The sequence below is a fragment of the Pogona vitticeps genome, chromosome 2, assembly GCF_051106095.1.
Source record: "Pogona vitticeps strain Pit_001003342236 chromosome 2, PviZW2.1, whole genome shotgun sequence".
In the NCBI taxonomy this organism is placed as follows: domain Eukaryota; kingdom Metazoa; phylum Chordata; class Lepidosauria; order Squamata; family Agamidae; genus Pogona; species Pogona vitticeps.
This window is the reverse complement of record NC_135784.1, coordinates 61,635,745-61,659,685: the sequence shown is the minus strand read 5'-3', so window position 1 is coordinate 61,659,685 and position 23,941 is coordinate 61,635,745. Positions and strand designations below refer to the sequence as shown.

At 41.1% G+C, this 23,941-nt stretch overlaps 2 protein-coding genes across 9 annotated transcripts in view; both read left to right on the top strand.

The window, feature by feature from the left end:
• The window catches only part of LOC144586685 (uncharacterized), a 31,748-nt gene extending 15,224 nt beyond the window's left edge, over positions 1-16,524 (top strand). The window contains exon 2 of the mRNA XM_078385250.1: positions 981-16,524. The gene's annotated coding sequence lies outside the window, so the exon portion shown is untranslated. The remainder of the gene's footprint in view (positions 1-980) is intronic.
• The window catches only part of PLXNA1 (plexin A1), a 389,988-nt gene that overhangs the window by 74,580 nt on the left and 291,467 nt on the right, over positions 1-23,941 (top strand). For all 8 annotated transcript variants that reach the window (XM_072989530.2, XM_020801318.3, XM_078385248.1 and 5 more), the window contains one exon: positions 23,620-23,802. In XM_072989530.2, the coding sequence (XP_072845631.1) occupies positions 23,620-23,802 (183 nt within the window). The remainder of the gene's footprint in view (positions 1-23,619; positions 23,803-23,941) is intronic.

Here is a 23,941-nt window from a genome sequence, read left to right as displayed (position 1 = left end):
TACATCTGGGGAAGACATTTTATTCTGTGCACTGACCATTCACCACTGCAATGGTTAAAGACAATGAAAACCCACAATAGTAAACTTATGAGGTGGGCTTTAAACCTGCAAGACTATGACTTTGAAGTGAAGGTGGTCAGAGGGTCAGTGAACTGTGTTGCTGACGCATTGTCAAGAAGACCCGAAGAATGAAGACGGCGAAAGAAACATGGACTATGTATATATTTTGGTGACCAAAGGTTAAATGTGCTTGTTTATTAAACATGCTTGGTTTGTATGAATAAAGGTAACTTAATGTATGGTAAATGTTAATGTTAAATGCCTAATTGATATGTTTATCCTAGAGTAAGTATGGTATTGTATGTTATTGTATAACTGTTTTTGTATGTTTTGGATCCAGGTTGTTTTTTGGAGAAAAGCACTTTAGCTTTCCCCCTACAAAACAACTTATAAAGAGGGGAGGTGTTACATACAGCACTGATGTTACCTGTCTGTCATGGGTTTGGAGGGAAAGTTCCATCCTATGGGGAGTGGAAGGCGGGACATCAGGAGGAGGGGCTGTACTGTATATATATGTGGAGCTTGTGTGGAGAAGTTAGGAGAAGCAAGAAAGGAGAGCTGAGAGAAGAAGCTGGTGTGGGAGTCTGTGTGTCAGACAGGGTACTACTGTGTGTCAGTCAGTACCAACCTGATAGGTTCAGGTGTCTGTATGGGTAGCCAGAACTGATAGGTTCAGGGTCTGTGCTTTATTTAAAGGTGTTCTGTGTGAACCAAACTGGTGTATGTATGATTGAGACTAAGCCACGTTACTGTATCTTATTCACTTGATCATTTTATTTTCCCTGTGTGTTATTTAAATAAACCTTGTTCTTTTATTTTGTTAAAAATCCATCCCTGGTCTGTGTGACTTCTTATAGGGAATGGTTGGTGGCAGCTTAGTGAAAGTGTGGTATCTCCCAGTAGGTCTGGGTTTGTCACAGGCACTACAAAACAAGAAAGAATAGGTTGATCGCTTACCTGGGAACTGTCCTGATACTAGAAGGATCAAGAACTCTGCGCTATAGTTCTCAGTTTTGAGGCCCTGACTGCTTATAGATGGTAGGAAGAGTTTTGTATATAGGACACCAAGTGGCTAGGATGCAAGGTTGAAAGATAACTGTATGTTCAGGAAGCAAAAAATAATGAACAGAACCTCTATTCTCATTGAGTCCTTGTACCAGTCTTAACATTACTCTGTTTTCTGATTGTGGCTTTGTAAAGCCTTTGGGGCACAGTAAGAAGTACAGTACAGTTTAAGTACAGACTTTATTATCAATTCCTTTCAATTTCAGTTTTTTCTTTCCCCCTGCTTTCTTTCCTATATTGTTTAATTTTGTTTTCAATTTGTTTATGTGTAGTATAATGTAATTTTTTCAGGCAGCATCTCTATTAAAAATATTTTATACAGTGCCAGGTTGTTTTAGGTGAGTAATAACAACATTGCTAAGTAATACTTATAGTGCTGTAAGTGGGATATAAAGGGGTGCAATTTCAAACCTCAGCAGGGATGTGATGTGGGTTGAGATTTCAGTTATGGAGAGGGTACAAGATGAAAAGAAAAATTCCAAGCAAAATTCCGTTATCTACATACATTAACGGGCAAGCAGCATGCATTTATTGTGCTTATCTATCTTATAGTGGAGAATAGTTTCATCTCAGGCATGAAGAGGGAGACAGGAGCCTCCTTACTGCCCTCCACGTGGCAACCATTCTGCCTCATTGTGTTGGTATTTCCATTCTAGAAAAGTTAGTCTTCAAGATTACCACAGTGTTTTTTTGTCTCCCTCCCCCCACTTTTTATTTCTATTTTGCTTTTAACTATAGTGCTTTTAACTAACTAGCAGACTAACATGGCTACCCCTTCTACAACCATTCTAGATGTTAGGTGCCCAGGTTTTGCCAGAGGCTTTGCTCTTCCTCTTCTCTTTATGAATGTTTGTGTATTTGCAAACCGGTCAAGTTGCTATTCAGCTGCATGACAACTGGCCATGCCTGCTTCCTGGAGGATTTTCAGAGTTATAGTTTAGAAAATTATTAGTTTTCTCTTTGTCCTTTGATAATTTACAGCCACAGCAGGGAGATGGAGTTGCTCTCTGGGAGCAGGTGGTTCAGCCGCCTCCACCTGGAGTGCGTTGTGCACCGGCATCCATTTGTAATTGTCCCGGGCAACCCCTCCTTCCTCTCCTCTCGAGGCTCCAATGGAAACAGCTAACAGCTGCTTGACAAAGTAAAGGGTTTGCTGTCAAGAGTGCTGGACTCACAAATCTGATTTTGGCTTCAAACTAATTCAATTTTGGTGGGAAATGATGAAATCGTTACACAGCTGCCTGCTGGGTCACATAACTGCTGACTCAGGGGAAGGAGAAGCCTTTCTCTGTGTTCGTGTTTCCCCTCCCCTCATTCTCCCCATGTTTCTTGGCCTCTGATGCAAGTTTGGGGAGCCAAGTGTAGCTCATATCAGCTGTTACTCCCTTGAGGTCTGCCCTGAGCAAAGTAAGTGGGAGGGAAGCACAAAAAGAATGCAGAGCGAGGAATGTGGCTGTGAATGTAGAAGGGCAGACACAGTAAGAGCCCCGTGTTGATGGAAAAGTAGGCAGCTGTTTCTCTCCGCTCATATTCTGCTGCAGAGAAGCTTTTGCTGCATTGTAGTTCTAGAAAGCCCTTGATTTGAGCACTGGGGGATACCGGTTCTTACTGGCACGGCATGCCAGGAATTCTCTCAAAACGAGAATTCGGCTGACTCCTTTTCTCAGTTTAGGCTTTGCAAAGAAAGAAAGAGCCTGCAGACATTTCTTCCACGTGGGATGCAGATCCTGGCCTAGAATGTGATCTAGTTAGGAAGTCCTCCTTTCCACACTGAACTGCTTGTTCAGTGTGGAAAGAGATGAGATTAGCTCCGAGTGTGTGGCTGCACTCTGGAACCACCCAACGGGCAACCATTTCTCACGTATTCTGAAAGACAGAAGTGGCCAAAGTGTTGTGTGCTTGCTTGTTGATTCAGCAGCATCCTGAACCTGGACTATTCATTCATTTAAATACTGAAGACTTGACTAGATGAAATGGCAAGGACGATCCTATGTTTGGATCCAAGCTTTCTCAAGATACATCTGTGAGGTGTGGGGTAGAGAGGAGAGATAATATGAATTAGCATTTTACTGTGGGGTCTTTAGCATTTTGTTTTGGTGCTACAACTTCAGTGACTTGTGTGTTGGTGCTTTCCACTAAACTTAGCCTGGACCTCTGTCCCAAAACCTTTGTCTCAGTCTTCTGTCGATTAGGGCTACATCATTGAAGGACTGGGGTGAGATCAAGAGTAGGGCTGTCCATGCTTTTGAGTAACATATAATATAACAGATGTCCATGGTGTTTTTGCAGCCTCATTGTGTATAGTAGTCACAGCAGTAATGAATAAGCCTGAGGTAATGGATGAGAGGGTGGGGAATCACGTGCTACCATGTACAAACTCTTGCACTTCAAGGGCTCTGGGAAATGCTGACTTCCTGCAACAGTAACATTTCCTTGGAGAAGGGAATGTACAATCTCTGCCAAATCAATGGGAAACAAAAGTTTGTTCTCTTGTGCAGAAAATTCTTGTGTGGAAGACTTAATCTTATGGAAGTCGGGAGTTGAAGGATGGGGGAGGAACTGAAAATGAACGTCACATGCTTTGAGTCCCATCATGTGGCTTTGTATTCTCCTTTTCAACAACTTCACAGGAAGGAGACACTTCCAAAGGATGGTGCTTAAGGTGCTAGGGCAGTGGTTCTTAACCTTGGGTTACTCAGGTGTTTTTGGACTGCAACTCCCAGAAGCCTTCACCACCAGCTGTGCTGGCTGGGATTTCTGGGAGTTGCAGTTCAAAAACACCTGAGTAACCCAAGGTTAAGAACCACTGTTCTAAGGGATGCTTGGCAAGAACATCAAAGTTCCAGATTCTTCTTCATGGTCTCTGTGAATGCACACTAATGGGTTTAATCTGCACTTGCGCAGAGGTCTCTGGAATATTCTAGAGCTTCATGATACATTCGCCAAGGACCGCCCCCCCAGTACATGTGGTCCACCAATCCTGGCAATTGCTTCAGTTCTTTTTTTGCCACCGCTGAGGTTTCTCCTCTCCTTGAGCTCAGTTCGCCATTGCTTTCGTTTCAACCGTGATAGAGACCATAAGAGGGAAAACTGTAAAGAGATTTTCAAATGAGTGATGGAGTCCCTGAGTTGCCAGACCTAGAATAGGGAAACTCCTCATTCAGAATGATATACACATTATATGGGGGGTCTTTCACAGATGGGTACACTCTCTCTCCTTCTCTCTGTACTCTCTCTGTAATCTTTTTAAACTTATGGTGGGTCAAAGTATTTTTTTTCACCTAAGCTTCCGATGAAGACAAAAATAACGACTTTATGTTGCCCTCTTCTTCAAGGGCCTGGAGCTTCCTTGGGTTTGCTTACATTTTCTAAAGAGTGTTTGTGCGGCTATGATAAGCATCTGTGTCCTGGACAAGAAAAGCAAAGTGCAAGGGGTCACTTTTCCTTCCATTGTGATAAGGGGGTGAATATTTTCTTTAAGGCTGCGAGATTTCCCTGGGCTTCCCCAAGTTCTCCATAGCCTTAAAATCGCTGTAGAGGCATGCTTGCATGCATGCGATTAGTATCCATGCCTTGGGACAAAATAAATAAATAAATGAGGGGAATTGAAAGTGATAAGGCAGTATGATAAAGTGCAGCCAACATTATAAATCAATTTAGAGCTCTTTTAAAAAAAATCACCAGACCATGCCCCTCCCCCTCCCCCTTATGTTCTCCAATGACGCTTGTAATTGTTCAGCCAGTTCTGAATAGAGCTGAGAGGAGCTCACCCATCACTAATTGCAACAGCTGGGAAAAAGTACAGTAGAGATCTTGGTATATACTGCTGGCCAGATTTGTAATAGATAGATTCACACATTGTAATTTTTTTTCTGAGTAAATGAATGGCTGAAGAGGAGCCAAGTTTTGTGGGGGGGACAACATGTTATGTAAATCCACTCCTAATCACCTGAGAATGGTATTGACACTAAGGATGCTTAGTTCCCTGTTTCTGTGATTTGTCTAGAGATGACTTGGAACCAGAAGGAAGAGGCCCTCAGACTTGGCTAGTAGCTCTGGTGATGTTTTGCACTTCTTCCCCAGTTCTAAAGAATTGAATACACTTGGCTGAAGAACTTATTCTACCTTTCCAATTCTTCCCCTCCCTCTTTCCCTGGCTGGGAACCAGGAATCTGTCAGACTGAAAATGCGACCTAGGCTGGGATACTCTGCCGAACACTGTGAGCTGTTGCTTTGTGGTCTCTGATGTCTTCTTCCGGTTCCATTTGTAGGTCCTGGTTGGAGCCAGCACCTGCTGTAAAGGATAAAAAAAACAATGCCCAAGTTCACTTGGCCTGTTGCCGAGAATTTACATGTGCAAACCATTAATGATTGCAATAACTTGACTTGGGTAAAGGGGAATGCCAGGGGGAGCTTATTTTGATTTTTCCCCTCCTCTTAACTGTTTGAATGCTGGAAAAGAAACGAAATCCAGTTTGAGTTATTTCCACAATGCAATCTGTTTTACTGATTATTCCAGTGCTCAAATCTTTGCTGAAGTGTAAATTTGCATCAGCTTATCTTGTCTTAGAGTTTTGTGGCATTGTTCTTAGATTTTTGTGATCTTTATTTTTGCATGCACCTCCGGTAGGTTGTGTGTTACTGTTTCTAAATAAGTATTTGCCCAAGAATTGACAGTTACTTGTGGCAGAGTAATGTGGCAGAAAGGACATCCTTGAGACAGTGCTATCAGCAGAGGAATGAGAATACCTCTCTGTCATGGTCTGAGATACTTAGTTCTTGTGTTCTATAGTTTGCAAAGAATCTTCTGCCTTAGAGTAGAAGCAAAAATAATTTTATTTCTAGCTTTATAGAATCATTAAAAAGTGAAGTTGGAAGGGGCCTACAAGGGCACCAAGTCCAACTTCAATGCAGGAATACAATCAAAGTATATCTGCTAGGTGATTATCTAAGCTTTTCTTGAATGCCTCCAGTGTGGGAGCACTCATCAACTCCCGAGGTAATTGGTTCCACTGTTGTACTGCTCTAACAGTTAGGAAGTTTTTCCTGATATTCAAGCGAAATCTGGCTTCCTTTAACTTGAGCCCATTGTTGTGTGTCCTGCACTCGGGGATGATCAAGAACAGATCTCAGGCTGATCGAGAACCTCCTCTGTATGACAGCCTTTCAATTATTTGAAAACTGCTATCATATCACCCCTCATCCTTTTTTTCTCAAGGCTAAACATGCTCAGTTCTTTCGGCCTTTCCTCATAAGGCTTAGTTTCCAGCCCGCTGATCATCCTTGTCATCCTCCTCTGAACTTGTTGCAATTTGTTAGCATCCTTCTTGAAGTGTTCTGCCCAGACCTGGACGCAATACTCAGGGTGAGGCCTAACCAGTGCTGAATAGAAGGGGACTAGCACGTCACAGAATTTGGAAACTATACTTCTATGAATGCAGCCTAAAATAGCATTAACCTTTTTTGTAGCCACATCACACTGTTGGCTCATATTTAGCTTGTGATCTATGACAATTCTAAGATCCTTCTTGCTTGTGGTTTTACTGAGCCAGGTATCCCCCATCCTATAACTGTGCAATTGGTTACTTCTTCTGAGGTTCAGTACTTTGCATTCATCCTTGTTGAATTTCATTCTGTTTTTTTCGGCCCAGTGCTCTTTTCTATCAAGGTCATTTTGAATTTTGTATCTGTCTTCTAGTGTATTAGCTATTCCGCCCAATTTGGTATCATCTGCAAATTTGACAAGCATTCCCTGAACTCCCTCACAAAAGTCATTAATAAAAATATTGAAGAGCACTGGGCCCTGGACTGAGCCTTCGGGTACTCTACTATTTCCCATCCTCCCAGTTAGAGAAGGTCCGATTAATCATCACCATCTGATAATCAGGATATCATGGGGCACTTTGTCAACAGTTTTGCTGAAGTCAAGATATACTACATCTACAGCATTCCCTCTGTCTATCATGGAGGTGACCTGATCAAAAAACAAGATCAAATTAGTTTGGCAGGATTTGTTCTTGACAAATCCATGTTGGCTTCTAGTTATTACTGCCTTGTTTTCTAGGTGCTTTCACAATGACTGCTTTATGATGTGTTCCAGAATTTTGCCTGGGATTGATGTCAGGCTGACTGGCACGTAGTTCCCAGGTTCCTCTTTTTTGCTCTTTTTGACGATAGGAACAACGTTAGCCCTCCTCCAATCCTCTGGCACCTATCCCGTTTCCCATGATTTCAAGAAAATAATGGATAGCGGTTCTGAGAGTTCTTCATCCATTTCCTTCAGTACTCACGGATGCAGTTCATCCGGCCCTGGAGATTTGAACTCGTTCAAGGTGGTATTCCTTGACTATTTGTTTATCTATCTCCAGCTGCAATCCTGTCTCTCCCCCCCCCCCCCGCCCTTTGAACTTCCAGTTTGTTTGGAAGTTCATAGTCTGTCTTATGGGAAAAGGCTGAACTAAAATAGCTTGGTCCTTTCTGAATCATATCATGTGACTTTAGTACATTACAGTGCTGGATTAGAACCATAGCTTTAAAGAAGTGGAAGTGAAAAAGTTGAGGGCTATGGATGTATGCAATGGACCCTCTAATTTACAGCCCTGCTGGGCAGGGCTCCACCTCTCTCACACGCAACTTCATCCATGCGCGTGCATGACTCTGCCCTCTGCGTTTAGAGTTCCATTGTGACCAGAACCAGAGGGGTGGAATGCAATGGCTGTGTGGAGGAGGAAGAGAGCTGTGCAGAGGGAGGTGGAGTTGCATATGCCCGGCTTAGGGGGAACCTTGGCTGTACTGTATGCATATATGTTGAAGCCATCTCAATTCAATTCAGCTTATATGCACACAGAATTTTGCTATAAGATCTTAACATTTTAAAATAAAATTCTTTCCTGTTGCCCTGTCACAATCAGTACGTCAGCGTACCATTGTATAGTTAAATTAAATAAGGGTGTTCACAGAGTTTCCCTTCCCATTGAAGATGACAGGAAGCCTGGAAGCGAATGGCCCTAAGGGACAGCTGAATTACTAGCCACTTAATAACGTTAAACGGATGAATATTGTCTTTCCTGTCTACTCCTTCATTGCTCTCATAAGTAGGGCTGAAGTAAGGTAATGAATCAAGGAGACATCCATGTTTCGCTTTGGCAGAGTGCCTTCTCACTCTTTGTGTGAACTCTGTGCCCTTCTGCTGGGACCTTGATGTAAGTTCTGGATATTTGTCATTGTATGTGAGAATAATGCGAGCTTTCTCTTGCACACTTGTTCTGTGCCCATACTGTTTGCAGCTATCTAGGCACTTCTTATATTTTCAGAATAAGTGTTCCAGAGTATATAGTTCTAGCAATTTTCTTAGCCATATGAGATTGTGAAAGAAGTACCCGTCCTTTTAAAAGTGAACAAGAGTTTCACCGCACTGCCTATGATGTCAAATAAGCAATTCACTTTCCTGAGTTTTAAGTATATGATTCTTCAAGTTATTTAAATGTATGCAAAATTAAATTAGGGAGCTGATGATTGTAAGGGATATTCTCTCATGTTTGAGAGAAAAGAGGAAGCTTTTTACTGTCAGTGGCTTGAATTTTGACCAAAACATGCTACGTAGTAAACTTTTTAAAAAGTGTCTCATGATGGAAACAGTTCTTCATATATAACCAAAAGTTTTCTAATTAATTAATCATATCAATTAATAAACTAAATAATGCAGTATTAATTAAATATTTTATCTTGGAAATCTCACTTAAAAGTCATATAAATCTGGTACATTTTTACTGACCTACTATGTCCTACTGTAAAATGCTGCCATTTTCAGATCACCAGTGTTCATTACATGGTTGCAAATCTGTGAGAAGAGAGTTTCAAGAAATGGTTGATTCCTGTATTAGGGTTGCTGTGTGAGTACTGCTTAAGGTCACATTCTACGTTGTAGGTACTTATTTGCGTGCAGCAGTTCAAATAAGTCCATGCAGCTACTGTACAAGAAAAGTGCCTTTGTATTTCCCCTTCCCCCTGGCTATAGCTCAGAAGTAGAGCAAATTCTTTGCATGAACATAATCCCAAATTAAGTCCATGATACTTTCAGTTCAAGGATTTCAGAAAGCACATGATATGAAAGACATTTGCTTGAGATCCTGGAGACTTGTTAGATGGAGCAATGTTCTTGACCTTCTATTAGGCTGCTTCACAGGTTTATATATGTGGCTGACTTGTGTTATCTTTCATTCCCCAAAGGAGAAATGGTTTAGCAATGATTTCAGGCTCCCTCTATTTGATGTCCAAAATGGAAGGAAAGGGCTAGGGAGAGAAAGTGAGTGAGTATTATGTTTGCCAAACACAATTTAGGAAGTAAGCATCACTATTAAGGGCAGATTTGAGGTACAGCAGCCACCTGTATACAGACTGAGAAGATAGGTACTACACATTTTAAGGAGGAGTTTTTCAAGAAGATGATTTAGCTAGTTTAAGTTTGAACCCATTGTGAACCATGCCAGTTTTCTTTCTTCTATGCCAGGAGGGTGAAAGCACTTAACCTGGGAGCCAGCTCTCTGCATCAACAAGCAATGTAGACATAAGTAACCTTGTGCTTCAGAGATGTACAATTGTCAGGAAGGCATTATGTTGCCTGCATAATGTGGCTGACTGTGATGGACCAGTATGAGAATGTATTGTGTACTCCGTGTCCTTCTGCCCTCCAAGCAACAAAAACCAACAAAAAACCCTCCCAGAACAAACCCCAGACCTGTTTCCTGCATACCAAGATGTCCAACTGGATTTGGACTCTTGTTGGTATGACACCTGCCTGTGCATCCCTAACAAGTTATTTTGCTGCTAACAAGCTAATTGCTGGCATAATTATTTATTGAGGTGGTGGCGGTGTAGCATGGCAGGCAGGCAGGCAGGCAGGCAGGCGGCAGGCATTCTTCCACAGCTTGGGAATGCAGCTGTATTTGTCACTTCCCAGAGAGTTTGTTGAGACAAAGCAGAGAAGAGTAAACACCATAAACATTTATGCTCTTGCATATTCAGCAGCAGATGAGGTTGAGGAAGCTGCAAAGTGGAACGAAGCTGCGCTGCCAGAGAGGTGCTGCCAGGGCGCAAATACTTCCCTTGGTTACACTCTGTTTCTCCCACCTCATCTGAACTTTTCATTAACTGCTCGGCTGCGACCAAACTACGCATCCTAATAGCTTGCAGAATTTTTATTTATTTAGGTGTTTGTTTATTTATGGCTATACTGTATTTATACCATTCTTTTGCATTTTTTTTTAAAAACAGGCTCGATGTGGCTGACAAATCTAATCAATACAGACTAAAAGCAGATTAAACAATGAAACCATTAAAATCATCATAATAAAAACAATTAACATCACCAGGGCAGCGAATAAAACAATTTGAAAAGCTAGTTTGAAGATCTGTTTCTTCACACCCTTCCTGAAACACATGGAGAGTTGGGGAATCACTGCAGGGCGTGTTTTCCATATTCTGTGGGCAATACAGAAGAAAGCCCTTTTCCGTGTGCTGAACAAGTGGGTCTCTGCAGGTGATGGTATACTCAAAGGTATGTCTTCCAAAGATCTTGATGTCCAGGAAGGGTCATAACAAGATAGGTGATTCCTCAGATTGCCAGTTCCCAAGCTGTTATGGCTTTGAAAGGTCCACTGGGCCTTGAAAACAGTTGATAAGCAGTGTAGGCCCTTCACTTTCAGAGTGACATGATCTAAATCCCATCCCACATGTAGCACAAAGTGAAGGTCCTGGATGCGCATCAGAGTTGTTACCCCCTGTAGAGTAATAACAAACAGATAATAACTGAGGCTTGGAATGAAGACATAATACTGAGGTCCTAGTATTATGAGGGACAGGAGTTCTCAGCTTAAGGTTAAACATGTATGGAATGATTGTGGAGGTGTCCTGTTGAAAGCTATTGTCTCTGTTAATGTTTTCATGACATGGAATTTAAAAAAAATCCATTGAAAGTAATAAATTATACGTCTAGAGCAGATTTTTCTCCAAACTCCTAAGTTACATATTTCACTTTAACATGTAATCCTGCTTTATAGGAAGTAGAACAATTAGATAAAATTTATACCATGCCATGTATATTATTTGAAAGATTGGAACTGTATATTGCTTTGGTTTTCCCCATATTTTTAAACCTTCACTTTCTAAAGTGGCAAATTGAAATGCACACATTTTAACTGATGTGGAAGTAAACAATTGGGCAAGATCTTCTTTCTTGTTTCCAACTGGGAAAGATGACATTCCTGCCTGTGAGTAATGTGGCTTCCTTTTGTCAGCTTTGTGAATAATTTCTTAGGCCCGATGATTTGCTGCTTCCTCATCACAAAGCTCTGTTAAAATGGAGCACAAAATACAAGAACAGCTGAGCACGCGAAAGGGATCACAGCTGGTACTTGCACTGGTTCCTTTAGCTTTTCTGCTCTTATAATGAGTTTCCTTATCACCCTTTTTTGCCAAAAATTCGGGGTTAACTATTACTGCCTACAAATGCACCAGCCTGTGAGTGATTGCTGCAATTCTAGGGTTGCCCACTAAGGCCCTTTAACTGCTCAACTTGGGAGGAATTGTTCTTTTCTAGCCACTGCAAAACTCCGAGAGGAAAGCACGAGGGATGTGAAAAACAAATTATTTGTCTTCACAAAATATCACAATTCACAAAAGCTTATTATGTGGCATTTATGTTTAGTTCTGCTCCCCGTCTATTACCAAACTACAAATGGTCAAAAACCACATTTCTGCTACCAAAGAGACTTAAAATTGGTAGAAATTAATAGATACAGAAATGATCTTTCTTCACCTCAGGTTGTGTTGCATTTGAGAATATTGAACTACAGTTCTCAGACCTTTTCTCTTCAGTCGCTCTGAATACCTTTTAGGAAAATATTAATGATTTGCTTATGAAGCTTGGCTTTTTAAGCTCCTACGGAACCCTTGAATTTAGTGATTCCTTCTCCTTTCAAGCTATAGTTATACTGTAACTGTGTACTTTCCTCTGCAATCACTGTCTGATGTCCCAGTTGTGTATGGACAATGAAAAGGTCGAAGTCAGTGGAAGAGGATGAAAGCCATTATCTGCAGTGTCCCTGTTATTGTTTGGGTTTCCCATTCTCTGTTTTGCTTCCAGCCAAGGTTTCCAAAAGCAAGCAGTTACAGAAGCTTCAGTTACAAGCATTTATTTGAAAGTTATGTGTCAGGCTTAAACTATCTGGAAAATTTATGTCAGAAATAAAATTCTGCTTTTGTTTCCTCTAATACCCTCCCTAGACTGTACTTCTAGTATAGTGCAAAGAGAGGTGGTGTGAAAAAAATAAGGGTGTGGGAAAATCCTTGAAACTCCACAGGCCTGAATTCTGATGTTATGATTTCACAGAAGATTTGATATTTTCAGTTTTCTGCATGTTTACTCAGAAGAGGTTCTTGCTGAATTTAACACAGTACAACATATTTACAAGGAAGTGTTGCTAGGGTTGTAGCCACTGGAATCTCAAGAGAGTGATATATTGGTTCGGACTGCTCGCAGGTTGGTTCTGTGAAATGTGACAGTGAGCCTGTATGGCAGGGGGTAGGGTGGAGGTGGGGTGGAAAGGAAAAAACTAAAAGTGATTAAATAAATTAGTGCTGGGGGTGACTCCATCCATGCCTACCTTTGTCCATATCTTCTTAGAGGAAATAAATTCCTCTTTGTGAAAATGTCTTTTTGTGAATGCACATGCATATTTTGCTGTTACTATTATATACGATAAACTAATAAGGAACTAACTTCATTGTAACTAAAGCTGTACCCTTCAAACATGAGTCTGTGTATGCCCACCCACAACACCGACAGCAGTTTCTGCTGAAGTCTTGATAGAAGAAAATACCTATGGATTCAGGTCTGTTATTTTGAAACTCAGGTCTGAAGTTTGGAGCCCCACTCACTCAGCAGTGTTATTTTTTTCAGCTTTGCCTGGCATTTATCTGTGTGTCCTACTGAAATGACATGAGTGAGAGTTTGGTGTTGAGTTCATGACCATTGGGCCAGTTTAAGACCTGATGCATATTTGAACTCACACATTGCTGATCATATGGTTTAAGTTATTTAGTTATTTTTCTTTTCATTCTCCCTCCCTGTATTTACTTCATCCCCCCAGACCTGAAATTCATGGTCAGAGATTGCTGGACCAGATGTTGTCATGGCAACAGCTCTCTTCCTGCTGAGGTGGAGATAGGAGCGGATTTCATGGTTCAAGGAATTTCCCCATTCCCAGTCCACCCTCCCTCTTTCCTTGTGGTGTTTTCTCCACATCTCCCTCTCATGCTCTCTTACTACCAAACCCTAGATCTGCCTCAGAGGCTTAACATGCACACTGCATGCTAAGCACAGACAGTTTGCTGTACTTCCTCTCTCCTCTCTGTACCATGGAGCATGAGAGACAGGAATTTTGAACCCTCATGGTATATTTGCAATGAGGAAGAGATTATATTGTACAGCAGAGTAAATCAAGATTCAACAAGACAACTCTAAAAATGTGGATAGTTCATGCAAAAAAATAATAATTTTGAAATTGAGCTTCAGCAGTGTGTGAGTTCAAGCACCCAACTTAGCACAGTTGTAGCAAATAGTCTTGTTCATGCTGTGTGCCAAATTTGGGGAAGTTTGGAGAAAGGGTTTTTAGGTTATGATTTTTAAAAGGTAAAACTGTTTTGTCCCTGTTCAGAAATAGGTGACCTCAAATGACTCCTGATTTAAAATAGCTCACATGAATTTAAAAGAACAATTTTGCTTATCTTGAAAGAAAATTGTTAGTCCTAGCCACTTTTTTAATTTGGAAAAATCCAGACTGCAGGATTGAAATATTGATACATAAAAAGACCTTTCAAATGGGAAAAACAGACATTTTGCTATAACAGTGAGCATGCATGGCTTGTCAGCAAGAGCTTCACAAAATGGTGCATTGTATATATTCATGGGCAGCTGGGAGGGAGATATTTGAAGAGCTAAAGAGAAATCAAAAGTCACAAAAAGAGAGTAAAAGACAGCTTTTCTTTAAAAAGTTTTTTTTTTTTTAAAAAAAAAGTCCCAGGTTTGCTTTAAAGAAAATAATAGCGAGACGGTCGTCCAGAAAGGGGGATGTTTTGCCATATATCTTCCGGGAGTTGGCATAGAATTTTGTAAGACATGTTCAGTGTATTTCCCTTTACTTTAGAAAAACAGGTAGCTGTTGTATTTTGTTCCAGCACTTTCAGTAAACATTCTCTTGGGAGATGGCCAATTCCACCCATTTTTTTTCACAATATAATTGCTTGTAATTAAAAAAAACACCAAAGATGTTATATGCCATCAAGTCACTTCTGAAGTGTGGTGAATATTTAAGTTAATGACCTCCCAAATGCCCTATCATTAACAGCTCTGCTCAGATCTTGTAAGCCAACTGCATCTCATGTTAGGCTATTCTCTCTTTCTGTTGCCCCTGCCTCTAGCAGTACTATCTTTTCCTATAGGTTCTGCTCAGATTTTGCAAACTAAGAGCTGTGGATTTCTTTATTGGGTCTACCCATCTCATGTTAGCTGTTCTTTTCTTATTGCTCCCCTACACTATATTTATTCCTTAATTATATTGTCTTTTCTGGTTAGTTCTGTACTCTATATATACAAGATAGCATAATTAATGTATTCCCAATGGCTTTTACGGCCGGGATCTGATAGTTGTTGTGGGTTTTTTGGGCTCTTTGGCCGTATTCTGAAGGTTGTTCTTCAGAATGTTTCGCCAGTCTCTGTGGCCGGCATCTTCGGAGGACAGGAGTCAGAACTCCATCTGTGCTCTGGTGCAGTTTGCTTGGATAGGTGAGTATTTATAGCTGTGGGATCAGCTTTTGTCCTTTTCAGGAGATGGGTGATTGTGGTGATCAGCGTGTTTTTTTGTTGTGGGTGTATTGTTGTGATAAGAGGGAGAGATTATCTGTCACTGTGATTGATGGGTGTCGTTAGCTGGTCTTTTTTGTGCAGTGATTATCAAACAACACCAAACTGAAGAGGAAAAACAGCCACCCACAAGTAAAGTAAAGGACAAAAGGGGCTCCTTCACCACTGCAGGAGTATACTAGATACCTTGCAGTTGTGGTCAGGTATATATTGGAACCACAAAATGCAACATCCACACCAGAATCAAAGAACATGAGATACACTGGAGACTAAATCAACCGGAAAAATCGACAGTAACTGAAAATGCCCTAAAACAAACTGGACATGAAATTCTGTTTCAAAATACTGAAGTACTGGACAACACCAGCAATCATTATGTTAGACCGCACAGGGAAGCCACGGAAATCCACAAACACCAGCAGAGCTTCAGCAAAAAAGAAGAAAGTTTCAATAACTCAACAAAGCCTGGCTCCCAGCGCTGAAAAATACAGCCTGCAAAAGGTCAACGAACTCTACCCAGCTACAAGGACCGGTGATCACTGCACACAAAAGACCAGCTAACGATACCCATCAATCACAGTGCCATATATCTCCCTCTTATCATAACAATACACCCACAACAAAAAACACGTTGATCACCACAATCACCCATCTCCTGAAAAGGACAAAAGCTGATCCCACAGCTATAAATGCTCAACTATCCAAGCAAACTGCACCAGAGCACAGACAGAGTTCTGACTCCTGTCCTCTGAAGATGCCGGCCACAGAGACTGGTGAAATGTTAGGAAGAACAACCTTCAGAACACGGTCAAAGAGCCCCCCCAAAAAACCCCACAACAATCATAGGATAATTAATTTACTCCATCCTTAATTTACTCCATCATCCTGGCTGATATGACCAATGAGAGCTGTACATTATTGCACCTGAAAAACATTGTCTTACAGAAGAGTGTAACTTAGTGAAAGGGTGTGGAGAAATCAGAGTCTGTCACGGTTCAGCTACTACTACTAATCCCTTCTTTACTTCTCAGGTAGATCAAAGACGTGAGATGCAATATTAATTACAGTTGTTATGCCATTAACATAGTGTTACAATGTTAGGTGAGGAAAGTTATCTAGCTATTGCAGAGCTTAGCTATTTTAGGTTTTTAACAAAAACAAGCAAATAAAAACAAAGGAGTATTATGGCACCTTAGGATATTTTAACTTGGCATAACCTTTTTTGAATTACAGACCACTTCATTAGATATAATCATCTATTTCCCTTTATTTCTTAACTATATATTTATTTATGGGACTTTTACTCCATCATTCACTCAAAAAAAATGCTCAAGATTGTTTCAGTATTATAAAAACAAACTAATGATATACTATTAAAATAATAGTTCCATAAAATGAATAAACAACAGTTCAGCAAAATCACAAAGGATATAATAGGGAAAATTGCAAAAAAAAAAAAAAAAAAAAAAAAAGAACAAGCAGAATATTTTAGGGCAGGGAATTCCACCATCTGGGCACATCCACAGAGGAAGCCCTTTCCCTTATTCCTGCTAATTGACTCTCAGATACTGATGGAGCACACAAAACAGCTTCTCCCTATGGAGAAGGGTGGTCCTTCATTTGTTCTAACTGTAAGGCGTGTTAGAACTGAAAGAGATAATTACTACCTTAAAAATACAATACAGATGGACAATACCAAAAAAGTACAATACAGATGGACAGTTCTCTGAAAACTCACAGCTGCATGACGAATCAAAAGAAATGACCATATTTACACAGTCCATGGGGTCCTTTCCAGCTCTGCAGTTTAAGATGATGTTTATAATCATAGGTATTATGAGTGTGTTGTCCTCCAGATGTTGAGTGACAGCTCACCACTGACTTTGCTGGCTAGGGCACATGGAAGCTGCAGTCTAAGAACATCAGGAGGGCTGGAGATTCTCCATTTCTGCACTGTCAGATTTGCAGTTGATGCTTCCAGATGGAATTCTGCTCGTCTTGGTACATTCCTGTTTGCATCGCCGTCTTGAAATGTCTCTTGGTGCAGAAAGGGGGACGGGGCTTCATTCAGCCTTGAGCAAGTCAGGATCAGACCATTTGGGCTGCAGACTCTTATGAGAACCATCTTGGGGGCAGCGGCAGGCATTGAGTCAGGGAGGTCTCGCGAGAATAACACTACACTTGTCTTTGACTATGGAAGCCTCTGCCAGAGGTGCAGCGACCATTATTGTTGTAACCCTTTTCACTTTTTCCTTTTGCAAAAGCTTTGACTTGGCTCTATATACAGAAGAGGATGTTTGACCAAAGGAGTTACTGTTAGGTACTGGCTGATTAACCCAGGTTGAGCTATCACTGCCAGTTCTCCCATGCTGATATCTGTAACACTAGCAGATGGTTGAAACGGACTAGTAGCAAGGTCCACAGGGATGCCACAGAAATGGTGAGGCTACCCACCCCCCACTTGTGATATTTTTCAGTTTACTCTGACTAAGTCATGTATCCGTCATTTACCCTTTCCCTATTCCAGTTGATCAAAGCAGCTAGGTTTTTTTTTAATTGGGGGAAAAGGAACTACTTCCTAGAGAAAGGGGGTGATACTGGCTAGTTTGAAGGAAACAGTAACATCATTGTTGACCAAAGTGCTTGTGTGAGTGAAGGTGCCCCTGCTATTTTTTTTCTGGATTATATTGATTGTCTAGATTTGTTTTGGTGCATTTGCTTCCCCTGCTTGAGGATCAACATGTGTTTGGTTGATGTTCTACTTAGTGAGCTGAATAGAAAAAAGGTACAGGCTGGAATTTTTGCTAGGAGACATGGATTATGGCGTTCTAGGATTCCATTTTGTCAGCTATGCTTTTTAATATCTACCTGAAGCCTTTGGGGTAGATTGCCTGGAGAGTGAAACACTGGTGTCATCAGCAAGGATAACCCTCAGTTCTCTGTTACAATCAGTTCTAGCTCTCCATAACCAATGCATCCAGAAGAGTCTTTGTAGGTTGTGAATGAGAGTCTGTCTTTGATTATTTATTGATTGGAAGTGGGCTAACAAACTGAAATTTAATCCACATGGTACAGGAGTGCTGTTGATCCATAATGTTACATCTCCAGCTGTAGGTTCCATACTCATTAAATAGATCTTTAAAAATGTTTGCAGGTGGGGAGAGGTGTCTGACCCAGCTTTGCTTCTGTGTTCCCAGATAGCAGTTATTCTGAGAATTGCATTTGTCCATCTAAAGCTAGTGTGCTAGATAAGCCCTTTCTAGAAACAATGGAACTGATCATAGTCACGCAGGGATGAGTTGCATCAAACTTTGATTTATTCTTTTAATGTTGTGTGATTGGGTTCATTATAGATCGGGAGCAGTTCCTCTTTTTTGGCGGGAAATGACAACTGAGTCTCTTTTTGAACGTTAACACATTTATTCAATTTAACGGTTCCAAGCAACTAAGATCTGGTAACTGTTCAATTTGTGAGGAAGATAACTCTGTCCGTAGATTGACAAGATTCATTGAGGGGCTGGTCTAAAACGTTCCCATCTGTGGGCTTCCTCAATGAATCACTCCGGACCGCACATATTGTCCCACAACAAGGGTGTCTGGCCCAATCTCCCTCCGAAGGTGGATGGTTGAAGGAAGAGTCTGGTCGAATCACCTTCCTCGAGTGACCCTGTCCTCGCTGGAAAACCACGACCGTCCATTTTAGGGCTTCGGCCGATGTCCTCTTATCCTTAGATTTTTCTGGATCAGGTAGCAACCCTCTTACCTTCAGATTTCAGAAGTCCTCTAATAACCCGCGCGTTCTATCATATTTTTTCTTCCTCTCTTCCCTTCTCCTCTCTCCCTCTTATATAGAACTGTCTCCTCCCACTTTTTCCCCCATCTCCTCCTCCCACTTGGGTAAAATTACTTCCTTTTCCTTTTCTCCCTCTCTGACTTCCACAAGACATATTTCAATCTTCTCCTCTTTCTCCTTTGATTCCCCTTTCTTTCCTTCCACTACTTTCACCTCCTTATTTTCTTTTCTCTCCCGTACTTCTATACCTTTCTCCTAATCTGACGTCTCTAGTTGAGGAGACGGCTCACTCTCTTCTTTCTCCTTTAGATCTACTGCTCCTTCACATGTTGCCTTTGAAAGTCATTTATAAACTTAACTGGTACAAAATGCTCCTAAAATTTTAGCCATCAACATTTGGGGGTAGAATTTCTTACTTTCTTTTGTATCAACTACATCTGCTTTTCCATCTCTGGGTGCAGTTAAAAGTGTTGTTAATTACAGTACATATAGGGCCCTGAAAAGTCCAGGAGTAGTATACGTTAATGAACATCTTATTTCTCATGACTTTTCCTATCAGCTTAGATCACCTGGGGGAAATGCAGATACCTTCCGATAATTAGAAGGAATCTGTAGAACAGCCTTTAATGTTAGGGTGCCCAGCCCTTGGAACTTCCTGCAGTTTCAGAGGTCTTAGCCTAACTGCTGATTTTGTTTTTTACTTGGCTACTTCTTGGTTTTTATTTCTTTTGTTTTGTTTGGAAGGCTTAAAATGTATTTACTGATTAGTCTTTATTGATTGTATTAAAATGATTTCATATTGAAATCAGTTGTTTTTATGTTTTGATGTGAACTGCATTGAGTGTTTCTTTAAGAACAGAAAGATGGGGTGTAACCATTTTAAGCAAATAAAGAATATGAATAATTTCACTTCCTTTTTCTCTCTGCAGCAGTTGCTATGGGAAGTAGCCTTTGGAAGCATGTTCAGATATGATGTATCCCTGATGGAATGTTGTTTGCATGCAAATAATAGTCCCTTAGCAGAACTGTTTAAATACATTTCCAGATGAAATAAAATTATTTCATTCCAGGAGGGCTTCCAGATGAATTGGAAATTTGTCTTGAAGCTGCCTATAGCCATATTCAGTGTTTTGGTGCTTAGGGCTCACATGGCATTGATCCACCTTTTTCCATGCATTTTAGGAGTCTACACTTTTTTTTTTTTTGCAAAACTCAAGTAACACATGGGTCATTGCACTCATACCACTGGTCATTAGTGTGAAAAGAATGGTCAACATGTCTTACAGGCTGCTGAAATTCATTTGAGATGCAATTTACTAAAAAGACAGGCTGTGAAACTTGGTCTGCCTTACCCCTCCTCTCTTTAATGCCACTTGCCTGTTCTATGAATGGGATCCACTTCACCCCTTGTTGAATTGCATCTGTCTCTGGGGCAGAATGTAGGAGCTGTTTAACATCTGTGCAGACACAAGGCCCCAACAGCTTAGGACAGGATGTGGGAAACGTGGTATCCATTTGAAACTGCAAAGAGGAATGTATATGAGCAGATTCTGTAGCTTGCATATGGTTTTTCTGCCGCTTGTAGAACACATTCCTCTTACAGCCAATGAGATAGAACGTTCCCTATTTAGGAGCGACCTAAGGGAGAATTGGAAAGCGCACAGGTGTGGAATTATACAGTATCATTCCCTTTAGGCCCCATAGCGCAGATGCTAACAGCTACACAATGAATCCTTGAGCCTGAAAAGCCAGCAAAAAAAATCTCAAGTGGTGCTGTTTGTTTGTTTTTAAAGCGCATGGAGGCCTAGGTTCTCTTGGGCCAGCTGCTGGTCACAATAGCTTGGTCCCTTTAAGAAGAAAGGCACATTCTGAACCTTTTTGTAGTCCTGTATTCACTTCTTTGCATGCTTTTCAAAGGACTGAGTTTAGGCACCATAGCTATCATACAGCTATGCCCCTTCTTTCACGCATGCCAAAATCCTCTTCCACTGGGCCCTCTCTCCAAGGGCACACTACTTCTTCATTTGCCATGCAACTTGAGTATTTTTAAATGACTACATCTTCCCTGAATGTGCTTATTTTCCTGTTTCTTCTTACTGTCTTTTACTCCTCGGGCCATGTCTCCTAAAACTATAAATCATTACTGTCTTAGGAACCCTTCGGTGGAAAATGGAAAGCAAAAAGTGCCAATTGCTCCATTTATTAGAAGTTACCCTTTTAAAAGGTGATAGTGTCATGGTCAGCAAGCAGTGGAAAGGGACAGAAGAGGAGGAAGGCTGGTTTCAGAAGTCACCTGTTATCAGATTATTTGAACCAAAAGCCACCTGTAATGTGGTGGATATGAAATAAAATGGAAGTTAAACCTGACTGACAAAATTAGCTTATGCTGCCATGTCTATTTAGTTTCATCCAGTAGTCTTAGAAGCTAGGAGGTAGAGTGCACAATAAAGAATGAGAAGAGAACATCCAGGCGCATGGTTCCCTTGCAGTCCAACAAAGCCGTGTTCTCTTCGCCTGGGATTATTAGATCTGCAAAGGTCTACAGGCGGCTTTTGTTTCTGATCTGTGAGTCTAAATTGAGCATCCAGCTAAGTATACAGGAGAATGAGCCCCATTGCAAAATGAAGCCCTACTGTGTGACATAGCGTGTGAGACTGCTCCTGAAAGACAGTCTGTTTCATACATTACCACTGAAGCAGGAAAATGTTAAAAATGTAACATAGTCCCTCTTCTTCCCTGCAATATATGTACATGACACAAACATGTGGCATGGATCCAAGGCCAGTTGTAGTCGGCTGTGACATGTTTCTATATTATATATGCAGTTAAAAGCAAACAAATAACAAGCTGCCATGCAATTCATTTTCAAATGATTTAAAAAGCAGATTAAAAACATTATCTAAAAATGAATCTAGATATTCTCTAAAAGCCAGGTGTTTTCTTAACACAAAAACAAAAACACATTCAGAATATAGAGATCAAGAGTCTGGTTGGAGCAGTACAATCATGGCCCAACAGAGAATGAGCTATCAGTCTAGTGTCTTGGGTGGTGGTGGTGGGAAGACCCAGACCCAGAGGGTGCTCTGTTCGTATTTGCTTAGAACTTGATTCAGTGTCCAGGAGTGGGTACCATTTAGTCAGACTTTTTTGGGATCAGCTTCAGGTATTGTAGCCTGATGACATGGACAAGATGCTTGGATCAGCCTGTCCCACTATATGTAAGCCTGATCCTTTAGTCCATATTGACTCATAACGTCCAATGGAAGTGGTTGCATTGGGTAGGTCTAGGAGGCGGCAAATGCCTCATTATCTTGGGGACAGTGCCTGCTGCCTTTGAAAGGTCAGTGGTTCACCTTTTCCTCAAGACAACGTCCTTTTACCCAAAAGTTAGTGAGAACTCCTGCTCTATCGCACATAATTACTTGTGGGGTAGTGTTTTTGAGCAAGTGGTTGCTGGGCAAGTGCCCACATTCTTGGACAAAAGAAATTATCTGGGCCTGATTCAGTCTAGTTTCAGGCTGGGGTTTGGCACTGAAACAGCCTTGGTCACCGTGACCAGTAATCTATTGCTAAGGAAGGATAAGGGGAATGCAACTCTCTTCATTTTCCTGGATTTCTCAGTGGCTTTTGATATCATTGTTCATGGCATGTTTTTGGACTGACCCAGTGGAATGGGAACAGGAGGCACCGTGTTGTGGTGGTTTTGTTCCTACCTGTGGAACTGGTTCCAGAGAGTGGCACTGGAGGATTTCTCTTCAGCCCCATGATTATTAATCTGTGGGGTGTCACAGGGAATCACTTTGCCCCCATGCTGTTTAGTATCTATATGAAGGCACTGGGAGAGGTCACTTGAAGTTTGGGGATTGGGTGCTGTCAGTATGCTAATGGCACCCAGCTCTGTTTCTCCTTGTCAGTGGAGTTGTCTGAAGCTGTGTATGTGCTGAATTACTTTTTTTGGGGGGGGGGGTGTTCAGTGAGCTGGATGAAGGCTCATAAACTGAATCTGAATTTCAACAAGATGGAGACTGTGACTTTGTGGTTTCTGTTTCTGAGAGTTGGGTAAACAACCTGCTCTGGATTGGGTTGCACTGCCTCTGAAGGAGCAGGCACATGGCTTGGGGATACTCCTTGAGCCATCTTTATTACCTGAGGTCCAGGTGAGCACAGTGGCTCTGACTGCCTGGGGCTGTCTTCAATTGATTCACCAGCTGCAATCATTCCTGGGCAGGGACAACCTGGTTACAGCAATTCATGATGAACTGGTACCATCCTAATTAGACTCCTATAATGCACTTTCAAAGTCAGTCTCACATAATCTAATTGGGAGATAATTAAGGCATAGACTACTGTACTGTGGTCATTAGGACTTTCCCAGACATGGATCTACTTGATCCCTCACCCTGCAAAAGCACTTTGGAAGTTGAAATTTGATAGAGGAAGGGTTGGAAATTCTGCACAAATTTTCATTATCTGTATATTTTGTAAATCCCTTTTTAGGGAACAGAGATGAAATGAATAGCTGCATGGGTCACTTGTGGCCTGCTTGGGATTCATGGGAAATTATCGTAACCTTATCCTTTGAAAGGCTCTCAGTGTACAAGTCCCCTCCCCCCCAAGAAGACACCATCCTGTACTTGAGAGCCTGGCTTTCCTGGTGATTGTAAATTTGAAGATATTAAGTTCCTCTTCTCATCAGCAACGATTTACTAATGATATGCTGAAATATTGATAAAGAACTAATTTCTCATTGCTATTTCTCTGTTCCTTTCCTTTTCTTTAGCCCCTACAAATTGATGACAATTTCTGTGGGCAGGATTTTAACCAGCCATTGGGTGGAACAGTCACTATTGAAGGCACGCCACTCTTTTTGGACAAAGAAGATGGCATGACATCTGTGGCTGCTTATGACTATCGTGGACACACTGTGGTGTTTGCTGGCACACGCAGTGGCAAGATAAAAAAGGTAAGCAACCCAATTATTCATATTAACAGTTTCCTCTGGTTTTTTTTTAATTAATGGTTTTTATTGATTTCATTGATTATTGTTTTTAGCTGTTGGTTTTACTGCATTTGTTGTAAATACTTTGAGATTTTTTAAAATG